General features: G+C 31.7%; 1 protein-coding gene and 2 long non-coding RNA genes across 5 annotated transcripts; all 3 read left to right on the top strand.

Moving 5' to 3' along the window:
- The first annotated feature begins 1,737 nt into the window (after nucleotides 1-1,737).
- LOC111709327 (uncharacterized) lies at nucleotides 1,738-6,475 on the top strand. The gene is made up of 6 exons (XR_002766829.1): nucleotides 1,738-1,804; nucleotides 2,010-2,076; nucleotides 2,901-2,957; nucleotides 4,904-4,947; nucleotides 5,881-5,943; nucleotides 6,351-6,475. It is a non-coding gene; the product is annotated as an uncharacterized LOC111709327 (long non-coding RNA).
- Nucleotides 6,476-8,580: 2,105 nt separating this feature from the next.
- Nucleotides 8,581-11,967, top strand: LOC111709326 (uncharacterized). The gene is made up of 3 exons (XR_002766828.1): nucleotides 8,581-8,646; nucleotides 10,005-10,085; nucleotides 11,054-11,967. It is a non-coding gene; the product is annotated as an uncharacterized LOC111709326 (long non-coding RNA).
- A 3,589-nt stretch (nucleotides 11,968-15,556) lies between these two features.
- Nucleotides 15,557-22,145, top strand: LOC111709325 (uncharacterized). 3 transcript variants are annotated; one of them, XM_023482966.1, is made up of 9 exons: nucleotides 15,558-15,663; nucleotides 15,735-15,764; nucleotides 16,548-16,605; nucleotides 17,336-17,424; nucleotides 18,568-18,628; nucleotides 20,191-20,265; nucleotides 20,939-21,011; nucleotides 21,298-21,465; nucleotides 21,686-22,145. In XM_023482966.1, the coding sequence occupies exons 1-9, from the start codon at nucleotides 15,597-15,599 to the stop codon at nucleotides 21,884-21,886; spliced, it is 822 nt and encodes a 273-aa protein (XP_023338734.1). In that variant the 5' UTR covers nucleotides 15,558-15,596; the 3' UTR covers nucleotides 21,887-22,145. The 3 variants fall into 3 exon arrangements, with proteins under 3 accessions (XP_023338737.1, XP_023338734.1, XP_023338736.1); XM_023482968.1 differs by having other exon boundaries at nucleotides 21,657-21,804; XM_023482969.1 differs by lacking the exons at nucleotides 16,548-16,605; nucleotides 17,336-17,424 and having other exon boundaries at nucleotides 15,557-15,663.
- The last annotated feature ends 2,229 nt before the right edge of the window (nucleotides 22,146-24,374 follow it).

Raw genomic sequence — 24,374 nt, 5'->3', positions numbered from 1 at the left:
CACACATAATTATACTACCGTCTACCACACATAGTTATACTGCCGTCTACCACATATAGTTATATACTACTGTCTACCACACATAGTTATACTACCGTCTACCACACATAGTTACACTACCATCTACCACACATAGTTATACTAACGTCTGCCACACATAGTTATACTACCGCCTACCACACATAGTTATACTACTGTCTACCACACATAATTATACTACCGTCTACCACACATAATTAGACTACCGTCTACCACACATAGTTATACTGCCGTCTACCACACATAGTTATACTAACGTCTACCACACATAGTTATACTACCGTCTACCATACATAGTTATACTGCCGTCTACCACACATAGTTATACTACCGTCTACCACATATAGTTATACTACCGTCTACCACACATAGTTATACTACCGTCTACCACACATTATAGTTATACTACCATCTACCACACATAGTTATACTACCGTCTACCACACATAATTATTCTACCGTCTACCACACATAGTTATATTATCGTCTACCACACATAGTTATATACTACCGTCTACCACACATAGTTATACTACCGTCTAACACACATAGTTATAATACCTTCTACCACAGATAGTTATACTACCGTCTACCACACATATTTATACTACCGTCTAACACACATAGTTATACTACCGTCTACCACACATAGTTATACTGCCGTCTACCACACATAGTTATACTATCGTCTAACACACATAATTATACTACCGTCTACCACACATAGTTATACTACCGTCTACCACACATAGTTATACTATCGTCTACCACACATAGTTATATACTACCGTCTACCACACATAGTTATACTACCGTCTAACACACATAGTTATAATACCTTCTACCACAGATAGTTATACTACCGTCTACCACACATAGTCATACTACCGTCTAACACGCATAGTTATACTACCGTCTACCACATATAGTTATACTACCGTCTACCACACATAGTTATACTATCGTCTAACACACATAGTTATAATACCGTCTACCACACATAGTTATACTACCGTCTAACACACATAGTTATACTACCGTCTACCACACATAGTTATACTACCGTCTACCACACATAGTTATAATACCGTCTACCACACATAGTTATACTACCGTCTACCACACATAGTTATACTACCGTCTAACACACATAGTTATAATACCGTCTACCACAGATAGTTATACTACCGTCAAACACACATACAAACTAAAGAATTGGCTTAGATTGGAAGTGCTTTTAATCTTTTAATACAAACTTTAACATTAGATAAAAGATAAATAATTACTTTTAAATCGGCTCTTCACTTTCATGTTTCGTGGGAAAATCTATATTTATTTATATTATACTATTAAAGGTAACCAAGGAACCAAGGAACAATATACAGGAACCCCCAACTCAGATAGACGCATTTTATGTACTGTACACTGTGGGAGGAATGTAAACAAACCCAGTGCCCCCCCCCCAGAAGTTGAAGGGAAAGGACTAAAGCTCTGATGTGATATTACAGTCCAACAAAAATAAGTTAATATATCAAGTTAAAGCGAATACTTATGATTTTTGGCTTTCTGGTCAATTTGGAAAATAAATTTTTATTCCACCCCTTTTGGGCCCTTTTTCTCAAAAATGATGCGTTGCCCCTGAATTCTTTGTTTTGATCTCTTCCCACTGCAGTACACAGATTTGACGCACAAGATATGGCGGTTCCTGCTGATTTCTTGCTCGGAACTAGTTTTATCAAAACGATAATAAAGATTGGAAATAAAGGTGGGAACTGTTGTTGGAATTGGCCGGGCTTGTTTACCATAAACCAGTTCCTCAGCAGTTCTAATACGAAATAATTACACAAACCCTTCTCCCCTTACCTTCAGTATACAAACCTTGACTAAATTTATTAGAATTTGTACAAAATGTGCGTAAGGTTATAAAAACTGTGTGATATCTACAGAAATTAAAATTTTGCCTTTTTTAGCCCTGATCCAGGACTGGATAGAAACTGCCTTTTATCAGACTCAATAGCTGAAGAAAATTCGATACAGGTTAACTTAGGTTTTACTTTTAAAAATTTGTTAAAGGGACTGTAAGCGTAAGTTTAATTGACCCTCCAGGGAAAAATAACAATGCCAGATCTACAGCGGTACCCTTGAAACCTTAATCTGATCAAAATTGAGGAAGATAACGTTGTTTTTCTGACTTGAAAGTTTTGATTTTTGTGAATTTCTTCAAAAATTTCTTACAAGCAAGAAATGTGCAGGTTACTGTTGCAGAGAAACCACAAATAAAGATAAACAGTTTAAATTAACAAAAACATGCATGCATATATATTTAATTCATATATAATCAGACCAAGCATTTAATGGAGCCGTTGTAAATCAATGGGAGGCCGAATTTCAAGAATTTGAGCCGCGGCTTAACTTTTAGCCGCGGCTCAAATATGGTTAGTTCCACTTAAAATTGTATTCAATTTTCAAGATTTAAGCCGGCGCTCAATTAAACCGGTTTTTGGGGGATTTGAGAAATTCATTAAATTCGGACTCGGGCATCAGCATGGAGGGTCGCATGAAAATACGCTTATATTGCCTGTCTCTCGTTCTTTTAAAAATCTAAATAATTTTGAAAATGTTTCACACATAAATAAGTTTTCAAAAAAAACCGAGAGGGTAAAAAGTGACTTGCGGAAAAACTGTTATCAGTTTATTTAGAATAAAAGTAAATCGATTCTGCAGTATTTATAATTTGAAATGTTTAGGACTGCAGTCCAGGAGTATTTATAATCTGAAATATTTAGGATCCGTCCCTGGAGTATTTATAATTTGAAATATTTAGGACCGGTCCTGGAGTATTTATAATTTGAAATATTTAGGACCGGTCCTGGAGTATTTTTAATTTGAAAGTTTGTGATTCTTTTGGCAAGGAACAGGTAAAGGACTGATAATGTATAATGTAATAATGTACACAATTTTATTGTATTTTGTGATTCAAATGTACGATTTTTTCACAAAAATTAAATGTTCATTGTGCATTACATGCCAGATCTGGCCGATTGGGCATTTGTGCACCTGACCCAGAGATGAGAGAGTTACAGAGATCGATTGAAACCTATGCTATGCGATATTTTCTACAGCATGTTTTATTGTGTACAAGTACTGTACACGACCAATCAGCAAACATCTGTATTCAGGGATATTTAAGGATCATTTGGATTCGACACGCAAAATCTTCAAAAATAGACTGAATTCATAAATGTTATATTTCATGTTTAAAATTGGAGTATTTCTTTAAAAGTTGTAAAACTTAACCTCTAAATGGGTATTATATTCAACAAGTGGCCGTAAGATGGCACTCTAAAAACCTATCGTAAAAACGTATCATGTCGTGCTGGGTCAACTTAGGCCTACGTAGCCCACCCTGTGAAAGGAGATAAGCAGCCTGTGTAGTCTGTGACCTGACCCAGACACAAAAATGGCGTATTGTGACAATAAAATAAAATAACACTCCGCTCTTGAGGGCCGGGATCACGGTTTTCGGGTCGGTAATGTTGGTCAAAAGATGATTAAATAATAATAAAAAATGGTTTATTTATCATACAAAAATCTAAAAGATAACCTGGTGTATCAAATGACTAAGGTTTCAGTGAGAATCATTGTTGTAACTTGTAAATTCTGGTTTGACGACTGAATACTAATTTTATCACAAAAAAAAACACAAGATTGATTAGTGAGAAACACTTTATCCCAATTAAGTTTATGTTTCTTAAATCAAAAATGCATAGTTCCGAAATTGCTTAAAGAATAAAAACGAGACAATTCCTTTTTTACTAACTCTTCTAAAGAGTGCCCCCCCCCCCCTCCATTAGAAGGAGTCACTCTTCTAAAGAGTGAAATTACAAATTTTATTTTGATATTTTAATACAAAAGACATCGTATACAGATTTCATTTACAACCTAAAGCACATGATCATCATGTTGTTTTTAAAAAGTACATCCGAATTTACAAGCATTTATCGGTTGAAAGTGTAAAAACAAATGTAATTATATACAATTATCTAACAAAGTGATGAATGTTATGGAACGAATATGTAAACAAAACTTAGTGTAAGTGGTCGCTTCAAAAACCTTGAATTTCACCTCCATTTCCTGTTTATTCAGTACGAGCTGTCTATTTGTAAAGAGTGTCCTACGAAACATGAAAGTAGCAAGACGACCTGAAGGTCGTCCTTTATCTTTGAAATAGATTGCGGCATTTATTTGTAATACAACTTAAAAGCGTTAATCACCATGGTATAATCCTAGTACTGACATTTCTAAAATGTGGTCTGTCATTTTTGTGCTTTAGATATATCCGACAGTTCAGATGTCGCAGTTATGATTTAATAAATGAAATTCTGAACGAATTTCTTCTTATCTCCGGTAATATTGACAAGACCAAAACGCGAACCACATTTTGGAAATCCCAAGACTTGGAGAATTTTGAAATTATTGTTTCATGGATGATACATGTAAAAGTAGGTTCCTTAAATAATTTCAAATATTAAAGATGACCTTAAAGTCGTCTTCCTACTGTACACTTGCGTGGGACACCCTGTATGTTGATTAGATATGAAAACATAAAAAAACTAACTTACCCCCCCCCCCTCGTCAACTATACTTTGAGCAATAAAAACATCAACAGAAAAAAAACAAGTGTTGACCCTTTTGGAAAATATGCACGTAACGTAAGAAATATAACTAAGCCCAGATCCTTGTGAGATGCCCAAGCTTGGATTGGAATCATACATTACGTTTAGCGAGCAAATTCAGCGAGCATAATTTCATCAATCCTGAAAAAATGAAAAATCAATACAAATTACTAATACCCAATATTTAGATTTCAGATGTGGAGTGTTTTAAGATGTTTGCGAAGCGTGCAAGGTAAATTTTAAGTTTTAAGCAGTGCTTAGGATCCATTTCCTTTAGATGCAGATCCACATCCGGATCCGGATTCAGGTCATGAATATTTCTTTAAGATTTGCTCAAAAGAAGAATTTAAAATTATTTTCTCAATGAACCACTCAGAAGTAAGGACATTTTACTACTCTTTCTTTTTCAGCAGTTCAGATTTTGAGTTTGAGAATAAAAATATTTTTTACAGTTTTTGGTTGATATTTTGTCCCTTGGATCCGGATATTGATCCAGGAAGCCAATATGTTATGAATCCAACGGATCAGGATCCGGATCCTGAGCACTGGTTTTAAGATTACATATACATATTAAAATCATCCATCTTAAACATAAATTATCAAAAATTGAAAATTGGAAAAATGTTTAAAACTTAAGCAGGGTGTCGAATTTCTATTTGCTAATCATGGTTTAGGACTCCGATTATTATTATTAAATAATTTGGCAAGAAACAAGTTAACAGCTGCAGAGTCGTGAATATTAGGAAACAGATAGTTTATATTCCGTACAGTCGTCTTTGAAGTCTCATCCTTTGTGGGTAACCCTGTATAGAAAAACAGAAATTCATGTGAAAATTAAGAATTTAATATATATTATATATAAATAATCAGGAATGTGCACAACAAAACGTCAAGATTGTTTACTAAAGGAATAAAGGCAAAAAACGAAAATTTTCCAAACCCTATATCTTCGCAACCTAATGGCGTGAACTTTTGATATTTCAAACATAGACTATTTAATATAACATAATTTTCAATTTGAAATATCTGAGGTCTACGACATTGGGTTGCACAGATTAGGAATTCGAAAATCAGAGTTTGTTGCAAAGACTCAATTCTTTTATACTCTTTTTCCGAGCCATGTTTTCTCTCTTTAGGCTGATTATATAATTTGCTTATATTTAAGGTTAGCAGACTCTGTAATCCATAAATCATTAAGAACCTTTTCATTAGATGAATGCAAATTCAGGTTTTAAATATTATTATCATTACGATTATGCTTGTTGTTATTACTATTATTATTCTTATTATTATTATTAGTAGTAGTATTATTTAAATACTTGTTAAAGAAAATAAATGTAATTTTTTTGCAAATTATCATTATTATTTATTTGATTAATGTTATTATAATTATTGATATTATTATCATTTACTATATTAATGTTGTTAAAATTATTGATAATATTATTATTTTTAATGTTATTATATCATCTATTGTTATTATTGTTATCATTCATATCTTTATCATTTTCATTAAAAAGTTGTAAAGAAAATTTTTTTTAAAAAGATTATCATTTTCATTCAAAAGTTTTAAAGCAAAAAATTTCAAAAAAAAAGATTGTTTTTATCAATAAGGTAAAAAAGTTGTCTGTTTAGATGCCGGGATGATTATCATTGTACAGTTTTCTTCTTCACTCTTAGTTCAGAAATAAATTGTCATATTTCTGAAGCACCCAACATTGACCAGTACATAGAGAGGTAACATATACATCGAGCAGTACATAGAGAGGTAACATATACATAGAACAGTACATAGAGAGTTAACATATACATAGGAGAGGTAACATATACATAGAGCAGTACATAGAGAGGTAACATATACATAGAACAGTACATAGAGAGTTAACATATACATAGGAGAGGTAACATATACACAGAGCAGTACATAGGGAGGTAACATATACATAGAGCAATACAAAGAGAGGTAATATATACAAAGAGCAGTACATAGAGAGGTAATATACAAAGAGCAATACATAGAGAGGTAGCATATACATAGAGCAGTACATAGAGAGGTAGCATATACATAGAGTAGTACATGAGAGGTAGAATATACATAGAGCAGTACATAGAGAGGTAGCATATACATAGAGTAGTATATAGAGAAGTAGAATATACATAGAGCAGTATGTCTTTAAGTCAGTTAGAAACAAAAGTTTTTGCTTGTCATCTGTAAAAAATATTCTTCCTATTATAAATATTAAACTAACCATTAACAACTCTTTATTTCGATCATATTGAATATAGAATTTCAGCCTGGGGAAGAAACAAATGTTCGGAAAGAAAAAAATTCATATTTTACAGAAACGCACAATAAAATTAATTGATAACTCAAAAGCAATGTCTCATAGTGAATCTCTTTTTCTTAAGTATAAGATTCTAAAGGTTAATGATCTTGTCGACTTTTACCAAGCTATATTTATGTATAGATATACAAATAAACTACTTCGATCCTTCCTCTTTTGAAAACATTTTTAAAAAGCTTGGAAACTTTGAAAGATCTCTTAACTATCAACTTGACATTCTCAAAATGAGCTTATTACAGTATTTACCATCAAGCTCTCTTCTTAAGATGTGGAATAACCTGCCTCTTGACTTAAAAAGAAGCAACTCTCTAAGTATATTTAAAAATAGACTAATAAACTCTCTTTTTGAAAATTACATTACAATGTGTTATAAACCGAATTGTTATTCATGTAAAACTAATTAATTATGTTTTTATATGTTTTGATGTTTGTCTTGCACATGTCAGAAAATTATTTTAAAATCTAGTTATTCTAACAAATGTATAAACTATTGCAGCATAAGATAAAATCGCACCCTGATCTCTAATAGTTCATCTTAAATCTATTTAATGGAAATATTTTGTTATCATTATTAAAATTAGGTGGAAAAAATAAACAAAACATCCAAGAGCTATTTTCCACCTAATTGCTTTATACTTGTACTGTTAATATAATTATCAATTTGTAATTGAAAAATCGTTCTGTATACCAATACATGCATTTTAGCACTAAACTTTATCTATCTATCTAGAGAGGTAATAGAGCAGTACATAGAGAGGTAATAAGTACATAGAGAAGTACATAAAAAGGTAATTTATACATAGATCAGTACATAGAGTGGTAATATACATATTGAGCTNAGGTCAAAAACTTTTTTGCCACCCACCGTGTTACACGAATTGGGCTGAGTGTATCGGAAACCGGGTTACACGAATTGGACTGAGTGTATCGGAAACCGGGTTACACGAATTGCGCTGAGTGACTTTGGCAAATATCAAATTTTTTGCAAGAAAAACAATGTTCATGGTTAGTCTCGTATCATCTTTTTTTAATGGTTAAGGAATTGAGTCTTTGTAACAAACTCTGTTTTTCTTATCCCTGTATCTTCTCACGCTAGTGCTGAAGACCTCCGATAATTCAAACTATGGATCATGTTAGATTAAATAATCTAAGTTTGGAATATCAAAGGTGTAAACCAACCGGTTGCTGAGAATAGGGATTAGAAAATATGAGTTTTTGGCAAAACTCAGTTCCTTTACACAAATGTATATACCGCAAAAAAAAAAACCCACCTGATGGTAGTTTTGTTAAACGATACTCTTTTAAAATTCCGAAGAAGAAAATACTGTTGCCCTTACCTGGAATTATTCCTGTATTTGTTAAATGTACAGTGAAACCAATAAAACTGTAGAATAGGATGACAACTTTTATCTGATCAATATTCGGTGTTGCTATAAAGCAAATAGTTAAACATCAGCCGTCTTCCTATTCCACAGTTTTTGAGTCTATACTACTGTACAATGTACAGTACATTGTGCATTTATTTATTTAGAGTCTACGACCGACTGGACAGTCTCTGGTTCCCCATGTGCTACTGGAAGTTGCAGGTACAGACATACCCATTGACACAGCCATTGACACAGTCACTAACACAACCATTGACACAGTCACTAACACAGTCACTAAAACAGACACTAAAACAACCATTGACTCATCTATTAACACAGTCATAAACACACTAACATACCCATTGACACAGCAATTGACACAGCCATTACACAACCATTAATACAGACATTTACACAGCTATTAACACATCCAAGACACATCCATTAACACAGCCATTGACACAGCCATTGACAGAGTCATTGACAGAGCCATTGACACAGCCATTGACAAAACCATTTACACAGCCATTGACACAGCCATTGACACAGCCATTGGCACAGCCATTGACACAGCCATTAATACAAACAATTACACAGCCATTAACACATCAATGACACGTCCATTAACACAGCCATTGACTCAGCCATTGGCACAGCCTTGACAAAGCCATTGAAACAGCCATTGACGCAACCATTGACACAACCATTGACACAGTCATTGAAACAGTCATTGATACAGTCATTGACACATCCATTAACACAAACACGAATACAGATATAAACACAGATAAAAACACAGAGACAAAAACAGACAAAAAACAGATACAACCACAGATACAAGCACAGACACGAACACAGATACAAACACAGATACAAAGAAAGGTACAAACATAGAAAAACACAGACAATAACACAGATACAAAGACAGGTACAAAGACAAATACAAATACAGATGCAAAAACAGACACAAACACAGACACAATCACAGATAAAAGCACAGACATGAACCCAGATGTAGGATTCCATGGTATTATGTAATGAATGTATAATGTCTTGGATAAACCCGGATGTAGGATACTGGTATTATGTAATGAATGGATGTAGGGTACCTGTATTTTGTAATGAATGTATTGTCTAGAATGAACCCGGATGTAGGATACTGGTATTGTGTAATGAATGTATTGTCTAGAATGAACCCGGATGTAGGATACTGGTATTGTGTAATGAATGTATTGTCTAGAATGAATCCGGATGTAGGATACTGGTATTATGTCATGAATGTATTGTCTAGAATGAATCTGGATTTAGGATACTGGTATTATGTAATGAATGTATCGTCTAGAATGAACCCAGATGTAGGATACTGGTATTATGTAGTGAATGTATTGTCTAGAATGAACCCGGATGTAGGATACTGGTATTATGTAATGAATGTATTGTCTAGAATGAACCCGGATGTAGGATACTGGTATTATGTAATGAATGGATGTAGGGTACCTGTATTTTGTAATGAATGTATTGTCTAGAATGAACCCGGATGTAGGATACTGGTATTATGTAATGAATGTATTGTCTAGAATGAACCCGGATGTAGGATACTGGTATTGTGAAGTAATGAATGATGTGGGCTGGGATTATTGCTGTAGACCAGGAGAAAGGTAAATATTAAACCAATCGATCGATATTTGAAAATACATTTATAGAACCAGCTGAAGAGCACAACGTTGCCTGTGGAATTTTTAAAAAATCGAATTTTTAAAGAAAAAAATTTGAATTTTGAAGAACTTTTTTTTGGAAATTTGAAGAAGAAAACAATTCGAATTTTATTTAGCCTTTGTTACCCCCAGGGTACCCATGAAAGTCCCTTACCGGAATTTCATTCAAATTAGTTCAGCCGTTCGGCCAGCTCTAGCTTAGTTTTTATATTATAGATAACATATTCAATTATCTATATAGAAAAGCTCTTCGCTCATAAATATTTTATATATTTTATATATATATATATATTCTTTATAGCTGACTAAACGGTTGGACCAAAGGAGTTGAGTTTTTGCCACAAACTCTGATTTTATAATCTCTATATCTTTGTAACCCAATGTCGTAGACCTTAGATATTTCAAACTATTGATACTTATAGATAAAATAATCTAAGTTTGAAATATCAAAGGTTTGCACCATCAGGTTGCAAAAATATTGGGATCAGAAGATTTGAGTTTGTGGCAAAAACTCAATTCCTTTGCAATACTTTTATGGGTACCCCGGAGCTGACATTGGCAAATTTTTAGAATTTTTTAAAATCCTACGGCAATCATGGTTTAATACTAAGCACGGGTAAATGTGCAGAAGTAACAGAATTTTATTTGGACCAAAAGCCTGGAAATTAAACCTTCAAATTGTCAAATTAAAGAGTTTAAAGGTCGTCTTTCAAGTCTAATATGTCCTGGGTAACCCTGTCCATATATTATAATTCATAAATTCTTTTGTTTTACATTTAACGATGAACCTGGGTGAACTACCCTCATCAACATTTCAGTGTTGGTTCACTGAGTACATTACAATATATGTAACCTGGATATGGAATTATTATAATATATATATATATATATATATATATTTTTAATTGTAGATGCGGATATGGAAATAATGAAAGATACCCATGGTGCTATGTTGGAGATACCGGAAGTGATCAATGGAGACCTTGTAAGCTGTAAACACATTAGTTAATGTTCAAACCATGTTCTCATCAAGTTGAACTAGTTCTAAATAGTTCAACTATATTCTAAATATTTCAACTAGTTCTAACTAGTTAAACTCGTTCTTGCTAGTTCAACTAGTTCTAACTAGTTCACTACTTCTTTATACCGCCGAAAAAAAAACTTCCAAAAAAGAATAAGTTGAACTAGCTCTACAATTGTCTTCATTAATTCCAACCTTTGTAAATACATTGTTTCACGTTTAAAACGTGTTTGTCCAAAACGCAGCGTTTAACGTTGTAAATGTATGATTCTAAAACACAGTATTAAACGTTAAAATTGGCCGGGTTTGAGGATTAACGTGTTTACCTCTTTTTCCAATAAACATATTGTTTAACGGTAAAAAATATATCTAAATTAGTTAGACTTTTATATGTAGTTTTTCTATTATCAAAACCTATTTAAAAAGTATTAAACATACGTGTTTAAATGAACACAAGATTTTACACATATTTTAGAAATAGTTGTTCTTTAATATTTTTTTCTTAGTTAATTTTTTATCGTAATATCTTTAAAGTTTCAAGTCGTCTTTACCGTCTCATAATTTGTGGGTAACCCTGGTTAAACTTGTAAAATCCAAAGATATGTTTCCCATAAATTATAGACGCCTTATAGTTACTAAAGCCGACAACCTGACTTTATGCTAAAAAAGAATTACAAAAGATGCTTATTATCATGTGAATGTCATATTAATAAACATTTGTAGATCTTAATTCAATGTTTTGATATCTTAATTATTTTTAAACAAGGAGCTAAAGAAAAATCAATAAATAAGTTGTGCTTTGAACTAATCTGTAATCTGCATTAAGGAACACATTTCTTGAACGAAATTATCGATGCATGCCCTAAACTCTGCTTTTCTATATGCCTAAATCATTTATATTTTAAACTATAAATTATGTAATAAAAAGTAACAAGTTTGAAATATGAAAGGGTCACACCATTCGACTGCAAAGATATAGGGATTACAAAATCAGAGACAAAGACTAACTATTTAAGTCAACTTACTCAACTTAGAATCTTATAACCAAGAACATTTCCGAATGACATATCTGAGATACAAGCAAACAAACGATCAAACAAAAACAGACAGACAAACTGAAAATACTACTTAATATATCTATGAATATAATTTGCTTGTCTGTCGTTTTTTTGTTTGTTTGTCTGTCTGTATCCAATAAACATCAAAACAGCTGAACCGATCGGGCCCAAATATTGTGGGGACGGTCGGTACATGATCCCAGGGAACATTTATGATCAAAATTTAAAAAAATAGTCATTAAATTTTGAAAATCCATAAAATTTTTTTTACAAAACAGCGAGCTTTTTTTGCTACTGTTTTGCAATGTATACAAAGATAAATTGTTTTATTTATCTAGAAGATAGGCTCGAAGCGCCCTGAACAAGGGCATATACAGAAATAAATCTATGGGAGGGGGGGGGGGCAAAAATGCGCGAAGGTCAAAAACTTTTTTGCCACCCCCCTAGGAGTTTTGCCTTTCCGTAGGAGCTCCTAGGGGGCGAGCTTGGGGGGGGGGGCAAAATTTGAACTTTATATTCAAAACATTTGGCTTCTACTTTATCAGGCATAATTTTTTTACGGTTTAGTATACATTTTCCGAAATTGTCTGTTTTTGAAAATTTGTATCCATTCTTTTATATTGTAATTTTTCTTTCTGTAATTCTTTAGATCCCCCCCCCATAGGAGTTCCTGGGGGAGGGAGGGGCAATTTTGGACTGTAAATTCAGAACATTTGGCTTCTTTGATATCAGACACAAGTATAAGATACTATAAAGGGAGTGACCGGCAATGTATGGAAGGTAGACTGAGAATGTAGTTTTGTTGAAAATTTTTTTTGATTCATTTAAAACATATAATGACGTAGAATTACTGAGTTTGGGCGCAAGGTCGACTTTTAAAATCATCCATTTGGGTGGTTACGTTTTGAGAATCGTTTTTTTTTAAAATTATTAAATATAACGACGACAAAAAATGTTACAACAATTCTTCAAGTTTAGGAACAGGTTGAGAAATTAAAAATTAAATCTTCTCATCGAACATAAGTAATCTTATTTAGTTATTAGTTTCTGTAATCTCTCAAACTTCACAAACATTTTCTGCAGATTTTTGGAATTCTAAATAGAAAGACGACATTTGAAGAACTTGTAGAAATCTGCGAACAAATTCGTAAAGAATAAGAAACTAAATATAACGATGAAAAAGAAATAATTTTTTCTAACATTGATTTATTGACAAATTTCTACAGAGCAATATGTTGCTAAATATATAATTAGTTTATTGTAGAATTTTTGATACATTTTTCGTCGTTGTTATTTACTAATTAAAAATAAATCGATTCTTAAAACGTAACCATTTAAACCGATGAGTTTGAACGTCGGCTTTGCGCTCAAACTCAGTAATTATACATCATTAAAACGTTTCATATGTCTCAAATTAATCCCTAAAAAATACTCCACTACACTACATTCTCAGTTCAACTACGTGACATGGTCTGTCACTCCCTTTAAATGCACACAAACATTCCAATCACCTTGCAAGTACTACTTTATCTCTACATAAAACAAAATTCTGTGAACTTGAAAGGGAAAATTAGGTTACAGCCTTGCAATAATATATATTTTTTGTGGGGGGTGGGGGGACTCCCATTAAACTTCTGAACTGCAAACTATTTTTGTAATTCTTCTGCACTCTTAAGTTTAAGATTTGAAAAGTGCGAGTTCTAGGAGGGGGCTACGCCCCCCATTAAAAGTTCTGGGGGGGGGGGCGTTCTTGGCCCCTGAAAGCCTAGTATGATATATATATATATATTTCTTTATCTGTTTATTATGTTTTTGTTTGATATCCAATCAATCAAAAGAATCATTGACCCTTCTCTCTGATTCCTTTATATGTCCATGCTGGTCCCCTATTTCCGTTTTTAGTTGAAGGGAGACTTAAAATGGTCACAATAACAAATGTTGTAAATAAAGAGAAATTACTCAAAAATATTTTGCAAAATCTAATTTTTAAAATCTAGATGGGTTTCTGATTCTTTTTGACCATTTTTTTCGAACCTCCTTGAATTGCCGGTATTTTCTATAAAACATTCAACATTTTGATTCAAGTAATCAGTTCTTCCATACTTTTTAAACGTTATTTATTGGAGCACGTAGAGCTCATCTATTGCCACCCACAGAAATATTGTAGACGGCATTTATTTTATTAAATTATCAATTTTCATGGTTTTTTAATTTTCATAGTTTATTGATTTTTTTATGGTTTATCAGTTTTCTTGGTTTACCAGTTTTAATGACTCGTCAGTTTTCTTGGTTATTAGTTTTCTTGGATTATCAGTTTTCTTGGTTTAACAGTTTTCTTGGTTTAACAGTTTTCTTGGTTTATCCGCTTTTATGGTTTATCAGTTTTCTTGGATAATCAGTTTTCATGGATTATCAGTTTTCATGGCTTATAAGTTTTCATGGTATGTTTTTTTTTCATGGTTTATCAGTTTTCTTGGTTTACTAGTTTTCTTGTTTTATAAGTTTTCTTGGATTCTCAGTTTTCATGGTATGTTACTTTTTTCATGGTTTATCAGTTTTCTTGGATTATCAGTTTTCATGGTTTATCAGTTTTCTTGGTTTATCAGTTTTCTTGGTTTAACTGTTTTCTTGGTTTATCAGTTTTTATGGTTTACAAGTTTTCATGGTATGTAACTTTTTTTCATGGTTTATCAGTTTTCATGGTTTATCAGTTTTCATGGTTTATCAGTTTTCATGATATATCATTTTTCTTGGATTATCAGTTTTCATGGTTTATCAGTTTTCATGATTTATCAGTTTGAAAAATCAGACTGAAAACGTACTATAATTTTATTCCTTAACGTACTGTAGAAACTTTAAAAATCAGACTTGGCGTGCTAGATTTTTTAATTTCCGAAAGACTGAACTCATTGGACTTGAGAAAAAATGTTGGTTTAAACCACAAGAATTGTAATATTAATTGTGTCAACCTAGTATCGCTACCATTATGATATAGAATCTTGTTTTTCTTATTGTTGACAAAATTTAATTATTTACAAGGGTGTAGGTGCCCGCATATGCAAACAATTGTTAATATTTGCGAATCTCCAGATCATCATCCTAGATCTGTCAAACCAAACACAGGGGGAACCAAAATATCAAAATATGTTTAACCCCTTTAAAAACATTTTCCAAAATGCACACTTCCTAAACATCCATTTTAATTTTTTAGAAAAAAATTCTTGGATTCGTTTGATTTTTATATCTCCCTGGCTGTGGAAAGGGTTTGCTTAAATACAGAGGATGTATTATACCTTAATCAGTAGAACAATAAGAGTACTGTTCAAAGCTTCTAATTAGTATATCATTATTATCAACACATCTTATTTTCAGAAAATGAAATTTACATTATTTTTCGTCTGTCTTATACCGTCAATATTTTCCAAACCTACCCATTTAGAAGGTAATTTCTCAGACTCTTTAAACAACTTTTTTTCAAAAATTCCCTGAAATTTTACATTTTTCTCATTATAGAATCTGGAGTTCCTGAAGCACAGCTTTTAGGTAAAATATTTTAATTTATCAAATAAAATTTAGCGAAGATTTTTAATTTAAAGGGACTGTCAACGTATTTTCTCGTGAGCTCCCATTTCAAAGTGCACTTAATTTAAAGTGTTGTCATACTTTCCATAGAAAATTGCTGAATTCTGACTTTCACCTTCTTGGCTAAGCTTCATTGTATCCGCAAGTCTCTAATGTAAAATAGAAATTTTCGGATAAAAAAACAAGATCTTCTTCTTTCATTTTTTAAATGGGTGGTCATTTTAAATTGCATCGAACGTTCCTTAAAACATGAATGCCATTTTTAAAAACACATTTTCTTTCATACAGGCGTCGTCGTATATATCAATGAAGATGACTTATTATTTTAATTTTTCATTTTTACCGATTTTTCAAACAGCACATAAACATGGTAACAAAAAGAAGCTGTCAGTTTTCCTTGTTTACTTGTAAACCTGTAAATTTTAAAACGGTTGAAGGTGTTAAGAGCATTAATAATAAAAAGTCGTCTTCATTGTAGAATACAGAATATTAGAGTTTAGGAATTCGGATTAGCTTGTATTTTTGTTTTAAACCTCGCTCTTTCTTTTCATAAATTTACCGAGAAAAAAAGAAAAAAGTGAACAAAATATAAAAACTAATTACTTAAAAATAAGAAAAATGTACACTAAGAATTATGCAAAAATGTAAATCTGCTAGACACAGATTCTTTCTTTCTGATTATTACACTACATATAAAAACATGTACGTTTAAAAAAATTCAATACTTTTAATTTCATTTTAAAGGGTCTACTAATCCAGAAAGCTTGGAGCAAATACCTCTGGATAAACGGGGAATAGTTAGGAAAAATATTAAACACAAAATAAACGAAAAAGTATCGATAAAACCATCCAAAAAATAAAGTTAAAGGAAAAAACGATGAAAATTTTACGTTTGATTATTCACAATGGTGCCATTTCAAACTTTATTTAAGCGAACTTTAATTTAATATTCGGTGATGGTGATGGACCAAACCTTTGTAGAGTAAAAAAAGTTTATGTTAGTTCCACATTTATTGAAAATATATTTCGGTCTGGGTTGACCCTCGTCAGTTCTACTTCTAGCGATATAATAACCATCAAAATCGATAAAAAAAAAAAAAAATTTTAAAATTGTAAAAAATCACAAGAAGATAAACAAACAAAATGATTATTCAAAATACAAATTTGGGCTCTAAAATGGACATAAGGGAAACGAACTCAGATTATGAGATGGAAAAAAGATGATTTGCTAATATTCACTTGAAGAAAAATGATTTATCCATCTTTATAATCTAATAATTGATTATTTATAATTGCAGTTCTCAAAGAAAAGTACTTTATACGGGTATAGTGCAGAGACAAGGATGGAAACTAACAGAATATTAACATCTTTGAAATTGACAAAATCTTTTTATTATTACAAGGTTGAAAGTGCGAAGAGTACCATTGTGAATCGTGAAACGTTTTAAAATTAAGATTCACTTGAAATTACGTCTACAGTCTCTTTAAAATTAAAAATAATTTCTAAAATAAATTGTTTAATGTTTTCCCAGAGATTCTCCAAGTTTGACGAGTAGTTTAAAGTCCAAGCTTGCCAAATATATCTCTCAACGTGAACGAAGAAGCCAATCAATGGCTTTAGGTGGATTTAAACAAATATTTTAATATCTACAGTTTAACCCAGAACTACGGAGACATCCACAGAATTTATAAAATATCGTCTTGACAATTGTCCAATGGGTTCAGAGTTACCCACAAAGGATGAGACTTCAGAGACGACTGTACATAATTTACATTGTCCATTTCCTTATATTTCGGATTCTTTTAAACTTTAGACTGGGTTCTTTCGTTGCCATGTCAATAAATCGTCAATTAAAAGACAATATTCAAGGCAAAAAAACTTAATTTAACCTTAATCGTCATATTTTATGAGTTTCATGTAATATCTTTACATTAACCCTGTATTCGACATAAATCTCAGAAATAGTAAAAAAATAGCCTTGAAACAGTTTAAAGATTTCAATGTAATTATTAAATTTAAAAAAAATTCTGCAGCATTTCACTATCAATAGGTTTAAAAAACGACATTTTAAAACTTCGTTTGATGACTCCAAAGTTTGGGTTAAATTGTATTATTTTGTTTTGATCTATGGAGTTTCAAATTAAATAATAATTAACAATTGTGTTTAGACTATAAACTGCCAACTCGAGAAGTACAATCTTAAAAATACAGAATTTTTTTTTCTCAAATAAATTATTAACAATTGTAAAGACAATTTTATATTTTAGCTTTAAACAATGTCATTATTTCACAAATCTTGATTTTATTTAACATCCCTAAATTCCAACTCACAATAAACCTTGAACCATGTGAAGTGAAGTCTCGCTTACCATTCGTGCTATTTGATGTTTATTGGATGCTTGAAAACAAACAACTAGAATTAGAACCAGCAAACTGTGGAATAGATATTAATGAAGACTTTATAGCAATACTTCTCTGTATTTGATATTGTTACAAAGTAAATGGTTTTACTATAAACTCACTAAATAAATCATGTATTAAGTTCCATGGGTCTGTTTACACTGCACAATTGTTTCTCATATTCATTGGAAAATTAAAAGTGATAACTTGGGTCTTAAAATCATCCTCCTTATCCAGAGTTTTCTGGTTCTCACTGTACATTCTACATCTTGTTATTTAATCACTATAAAAACATCCTCCTATTCTAGAGTTTTCTGGTTCTCACTGTATACTCTACATCTTGTTATTTAATTAACTGTTAAGATAAAAGAGATCCCTGGACCTCTGCTTGGGCCAATATTCTTTATAAACCAAAAAGCTTGACGTAAGTAGACAAATATATATTTTTTTACTCTATACTCAAAGAGAATAGAATATATGTTAGAGGGGGACACACTTTAAACTCATATTATCTCTGACCATAGAGAATAGAAAATATATTAGAGGGGAATTTAGTAGAAAAAAGTGTTAAAACGGCCTGTTTGTTGTACTGTTTCCATACTGCAGTTGTACTTCACATATTTGCGCTATATAACCTTTTGGGCCCTGGAACATCATTTTATAGAAAATTAATATTAAAAGAAAACCAAATTATGAAATAGGCTGGTTTCATAATTGACCAATGATCATTTCACATAGACTCTATGCCTTTCATTTTACAAACGATGATTTTCCGTTATAACTATAAATCAAATGATGTTTTTTATTCACCTAATTCATTATAAAGTTTTTTAACAGCTTTAAAACATTCCAAATTGAAATGGATAGTCTAGGGAACATACTGTATTAATGTACTCTACTGCATATAATTTGTAAACATTTACATGATTTGTACACTTTGAACTCCCTTTCAGGCTGAAAGGGACTGACAAAATTCATACCGAGGGATTGTCTAAATTCCACTCTAATATATATTCTATTGTCTTTGTCTAAATTCCACTCTAATATATATTCTAATGTCTTTGTCTATAGTACTATAAACTAAAATATACATAGTTACAAAAAAGTCTTAAACTAAGGAAAATTGAACGGAAGATTTTTTCAATCTTAACTCCTCTTATAGAAGAACTAAAATGTTTTTGAATTTCTAATTTTTAACAAAATAAATTAGATTTTCTTAGATTTACTTTTGCGTAAAATCAATCCTAGAGCCTGTACCAGAATGTCGTATGAAGGAATTAAATCTTTGTCCCAAACTCAGAGTTTATTTCAATATAACTTTGAATTCCTTTAAATCAAATGATCTAGCTTTAAATACCAGTTTTACACCATCAGGTTGCAAAGATATAGAGATAAGAAAATTTGAGTTTCTGGCAAAAATTCCTTTAAAGTTCTTCGATCTATTCAGTATATAATAACTGTGACAAATACTCACTTAAAATAAATTTTGCAATTAAATGTTTTCAATCAAAAGTTAGTCTTTTTCTCACTTTGCTCTTAAGAAGAAAAAAGTTTTAAATTTCAAATATGCAAACAAAATATTCTGATTTTCTCGTACTAGCCCGTTTGCGACTTTTACATTTTTATATCCAGTGCAAAAAGAGAGGTATTAAGTTGTTGTCGATTATATTAATACAATGAAGACGACTTTTTAATTTAAGTTTTGACTGTTAACAAGAATATTTTGAATTACAAGTTTTTAAGCAATCAAAGAAAAGTTTTATTAATTGACAGTTTCTCTTGACTTTTATGTTTATGTGTATCAATGCTGTTTAACAGCTTAATATACATAAAAATTTAAAGCGAGAGTCGTCTACATTGTTTTGATATAATCGCTTACCATCGTAGCTGTGATGGGTAAGCTTGGCGACTAAAATCGAAAAATGTTCGCCGGCTTTGCTAGAATTCTCTAGTTGAGTGTTGAAGGTTCTAGTTCTAGTTTTTCAGGAAGGGGCGGGATACAAAGCGAAGTGCCTGGGGAACACCATGGGAGAGCTTTCTCAAGTCTCAGCAAGGTTTCCGGTAATTATAGTTTTAAAAAATCTAGATTAGGCATTGATCTCCATATCCACAATATCAATACTAATTACAAGCTCTGATGTCTAATACTTTTGATATTTCAAACTTTTAACTCGTCAGATCAAATATTCTAAATTAGGAATGTCAAAGGTTAACATATGTCATCTGGTTGTAAAAAATATGGATCAGAAAATTTGAGTTTGTTGCAAAAAATCAATTCCTTTGAGATCAACGAGGTTATAGTATATAGAGTGATGATGTACGCTAATCCTTTACTAATTGTACAGGCCATGTACTCCACTTCCAAAGGTCAATCTGTATAATACTGTACTCGGGGGTTATTTCTGAAAATATTTAGTTAGGAGAATTTGTTTTTCATTTAACTATTGAAATCCACTACAGCTTTATCGTGTGCAGGATTACATTTTCACAGGAAGACGTAATATTACAGTCTTTTGCAGAGTAATATTTCATCAATAATAAATGGTTCTGAGAAAACTGAGTAAAATTCAAGATGCAAAACCTCCCCATACACTTTTACTCCGAAAGCATACTGCATATTTGATGTATGTACTGTATGATTTTTTCATTTCACCGAATGGGCTGTAATTTTTTAAAGGAACTCATGGACAACGGCGGGCACAATTCAGCTAGTCTATTATATAATTATTTTTAGTTTAAATGATGGGGATAACAACTTCCTAAACAATGCCGTTATGTACAAGAGAGGAGAAAGAAGGCATATCCAGGTAATACTTTTATTTACAATTTACTTAAATAATTGGTATCTCTAACATCATCCAAATATCTAAATTATCCCTTTCAGCTAATTTTGCATCTATATTCCTTAATCTTGTTGCATTAAACGTACAGGGTAGACTCTTCTCTTGAAAGCTAGACTGGACAGCACGACTGAATGCGAATACAGTACATGTTGTACTGAATACAGTACATGTTGTACCGGCTCGGATCATACAACTTTTAGTTTGGGTAATATTTTGATAGTTAACATGATATAAATTGAAACTATTTTAGGAACTCAATTCTGTTCCAATGATTGGTAAAAGAGATCCTGAAGTTTACAGTTTCGATGAAGATGATGATAGCAACTGGGATTATGACAACTGGTTTGCCAACTTTGATAACGAGGACTGGGATTCTCATTTTCAGGAGGACGGACCAATCTTTGCTGACGCATCCCTGGTAATTTTTTCTTAATTTTTTTAAATTCTTTAATCGTTTTGACCATTCGTTTCCTGATTCAGACAGAGTGAGTAAATTAAAAGAAGAGTTTTATTTACTTACAGGAAAAAAACAATTTACATTTTTTTTACTATCAAGACCCCTTCTTTTTCTTGATTCTTCTGTCTGATCATGCATAATAATTTGTGTAGTACCCCCCCGTTGTGGGACCCCATTACAGAACAATCCTCACTCGGGTTCAGTAGTCATCCCCAGACCTCACAGCAGATCCAATCCAACAACAGAACGCGGCACTCTCGCTACCGGTGACTCATCCAGCAACCAGCCGACTCGACGCAACTGGTTTAGTAGGATGAGAGCCTTATCTGGCGTTCCACCCAAAAACTTCGGCTCTCATTTCTGGATGCTGGATACAATGTAATACTATTAATTGATTATTATTATTCATTAATAATTGTTTTATTAATGATTAAATTTAAACTTTTTTGTCATAAACTAAATTTGGTTTAATGTTTATAGTAAGCATTGCCAAAAATGTTTTCTCAAACTCTTATTTATTCACAATTGTTTATATGATGCAACAAAATTTGACATAATGTGACGTGAAAATGTGATGTGAGTTTACGCATGTATGTTTACAAAATAAGACGTTGTATGTAATTTATTTAATAAAGATATGAAATTACTGATGTTGATTATTGCCTATATGTGTTCTGCAGGTCCATATTTTGGTTTTATACAATGAAAAAACCATGGAATGGGAATACGACTTAAGTTATGATTTCAACAAGAGAAATCGCAATTGAGCAGTGTAAACAGATCCATTTTACTAAATACAAGATTTTAGGCTCCTATTTAAAAACCTCTGAAAGATTGCTGTATAATGTTGCTTTCCAGTGTATTTAACATAGATGTAAAAATCTAGAAAAGAAAAATCTACATAAATTATCTGCTAATAAAGCTTTAAATGTTGCTTTGCAGAGAAAGAGCCAAATGGAATAAATCTCACATTAAACTTTTGTAATTGAATTTAACTTATTAAACAATAAGAACTAAATTACAAGTTTTACCATTAATCATTATCTGATCATTTGGTAAAAAAAATATTTCACATATGTATGTATGTATTATGCATGCATTGATAAAAACTTTTTAGCTATATTCCTAAAGGTTAAAATTATATTCTATCAAAGTTTTATTTGACAAAGATTGGTTGGATTTTCGAATAAGACTCCCTTGATCATTAAAACACGATTGTTTTTGCTTTTTAATTTTTTCAGAGGTTATACAAAATGTGTAACAGTTACAGTAGAATTTTCTCCGAGTAACAGAGTGTGCACTGCACAGTGCACCTATCAAATCTATACATATATATACTCTGCTTGTCTGTCTGTCTTTTTGTCTGTTTGTATCCAATAAACGTCAGAACGACTGAACCGATTGAGCCAAAATTTTATGTGGGATCTGACATGACCCCGGGAAAGGTGTATGGATGCTCAGAATACAAAAGTTGAATCCGAATGGTTTTAATATTTGTGAAATTTTAAAATTGCTCAAAAAAGTATTTAAAAATCAGTGAACGTTTTTGTTATTATTTTATACTGTACAAAAAGAAGATTGTTGTCGGATAGAAACAAGATTCTCAATGATGAACAGATAAACAACAGTATAATCCTCAAATCAAAACCGATAATGAAGAAACTCTTTATTTCCTAAAAAAATTATATAAATAATAACATATAAAACTGTTACAATGAATGTTTATAATGAAAACATTCTTACGATCTATTTTCTGATATCAAAGGGTTAAGTAGTTGGACAGTACTAAAACGTCTTTAAACTTCTGAAAAGAATGACAATTAATTATTAACGAAAGTCACTACTTCTTTATGAGAAAATATTCTTTGTTTAGCTTTTGAAAAATGGATGGATTCACAATGCTTTAGGTTATTTACACTCCGATAGGGAGAACAAAGAAACCGGATTTGGTTTGGATTTTAGTGTCTCCGAGAGGGGGGTCTAAGTTAAAGACGACTTTACACGGATCATAGTTAATGGTTGACAAAGATGCTCACAGATAGAGCCACAATTAAAAGTTTAAATAAAGGACGGGGCTTCCCTAGTAAATCTATTTCCATTCTATGCCACTAATTGCAAGATTTATACCCTACCCTTGGGTTTAAACTTCTCAGATACTGACATCTGCTTTCTGCAACAGCTAATTAGTTACAACAAAATCCTAATTAACAAATCTTGCACTCCGAAAAAAAAATTATAATATATTTTTCTCCATCAGTAAAAAGATAAAATACATGCAAGAAGCTTCAAACTGAGAAGTTATGCATGATTTAATAAATGCTTCAGTAGTTTTTACATTCTGAGGATGATATTCAACTGAAATTTTTTTTTGCGGATTTCCTAAGTTTGCAGATGTTTTGCTTTGGGTCGGTTTTGCTAATGAAGTGTTTAATGTTCCCTGAACATAGTGAAAATATAGCTTTCTTTAGATATATGTGTATATGTATATTCATATATCTATATATATATTTATATATTGCACAAGAAAGCCAATAGATACAGTTTGAAATCCGTCAGTTTAACTTTCTCTACTGTACACTGTACTGATGGTGCACAGAGGATAAGGAATTACAGATTTAGCCAGTTATCATTTTATATATTAAACAACGCGTCGGAATATTTAAGTATATATGTATGTATTTATGTTACCTATAGCCGGTTACCCGCATCACTAATGGGGATGTAGGCTATGTAGCTTTTAAAAAAGTTGGCCCCTGGGACGGTAACATCATATTTTTTTTTCAGGGAGAAAGGAAAATGGGGCAAAACAATTTACCATCCTGCAACCACCCGTTTTAGAGTTAGACATAAAATGAACAAAATGCAGTTTA

The sequence above is a fragment of the Eurytemora carolleeae genome, unplaced genomic scaffold (assembly GCF_000591075.1).
Source record: "Eurytemora carolleeae unplaced genomic scaffold, Eaff_2.0 scaffold315, whole genome shotgun sequence".
In the NCBI taxonomy this organism is placed as follows: domain Eukaryota; kingdom Metazoa; phylum Arthropoda; class Copepoda; order Calanoida; family Temoridae; genus Eurytemora; species Eurytemora carolleeae.
The sequence above is the reverse complement of the archived record's forward strand: the minus strand, read 5'-3'. Positions and strand labels throughout refer to the sequence as shown.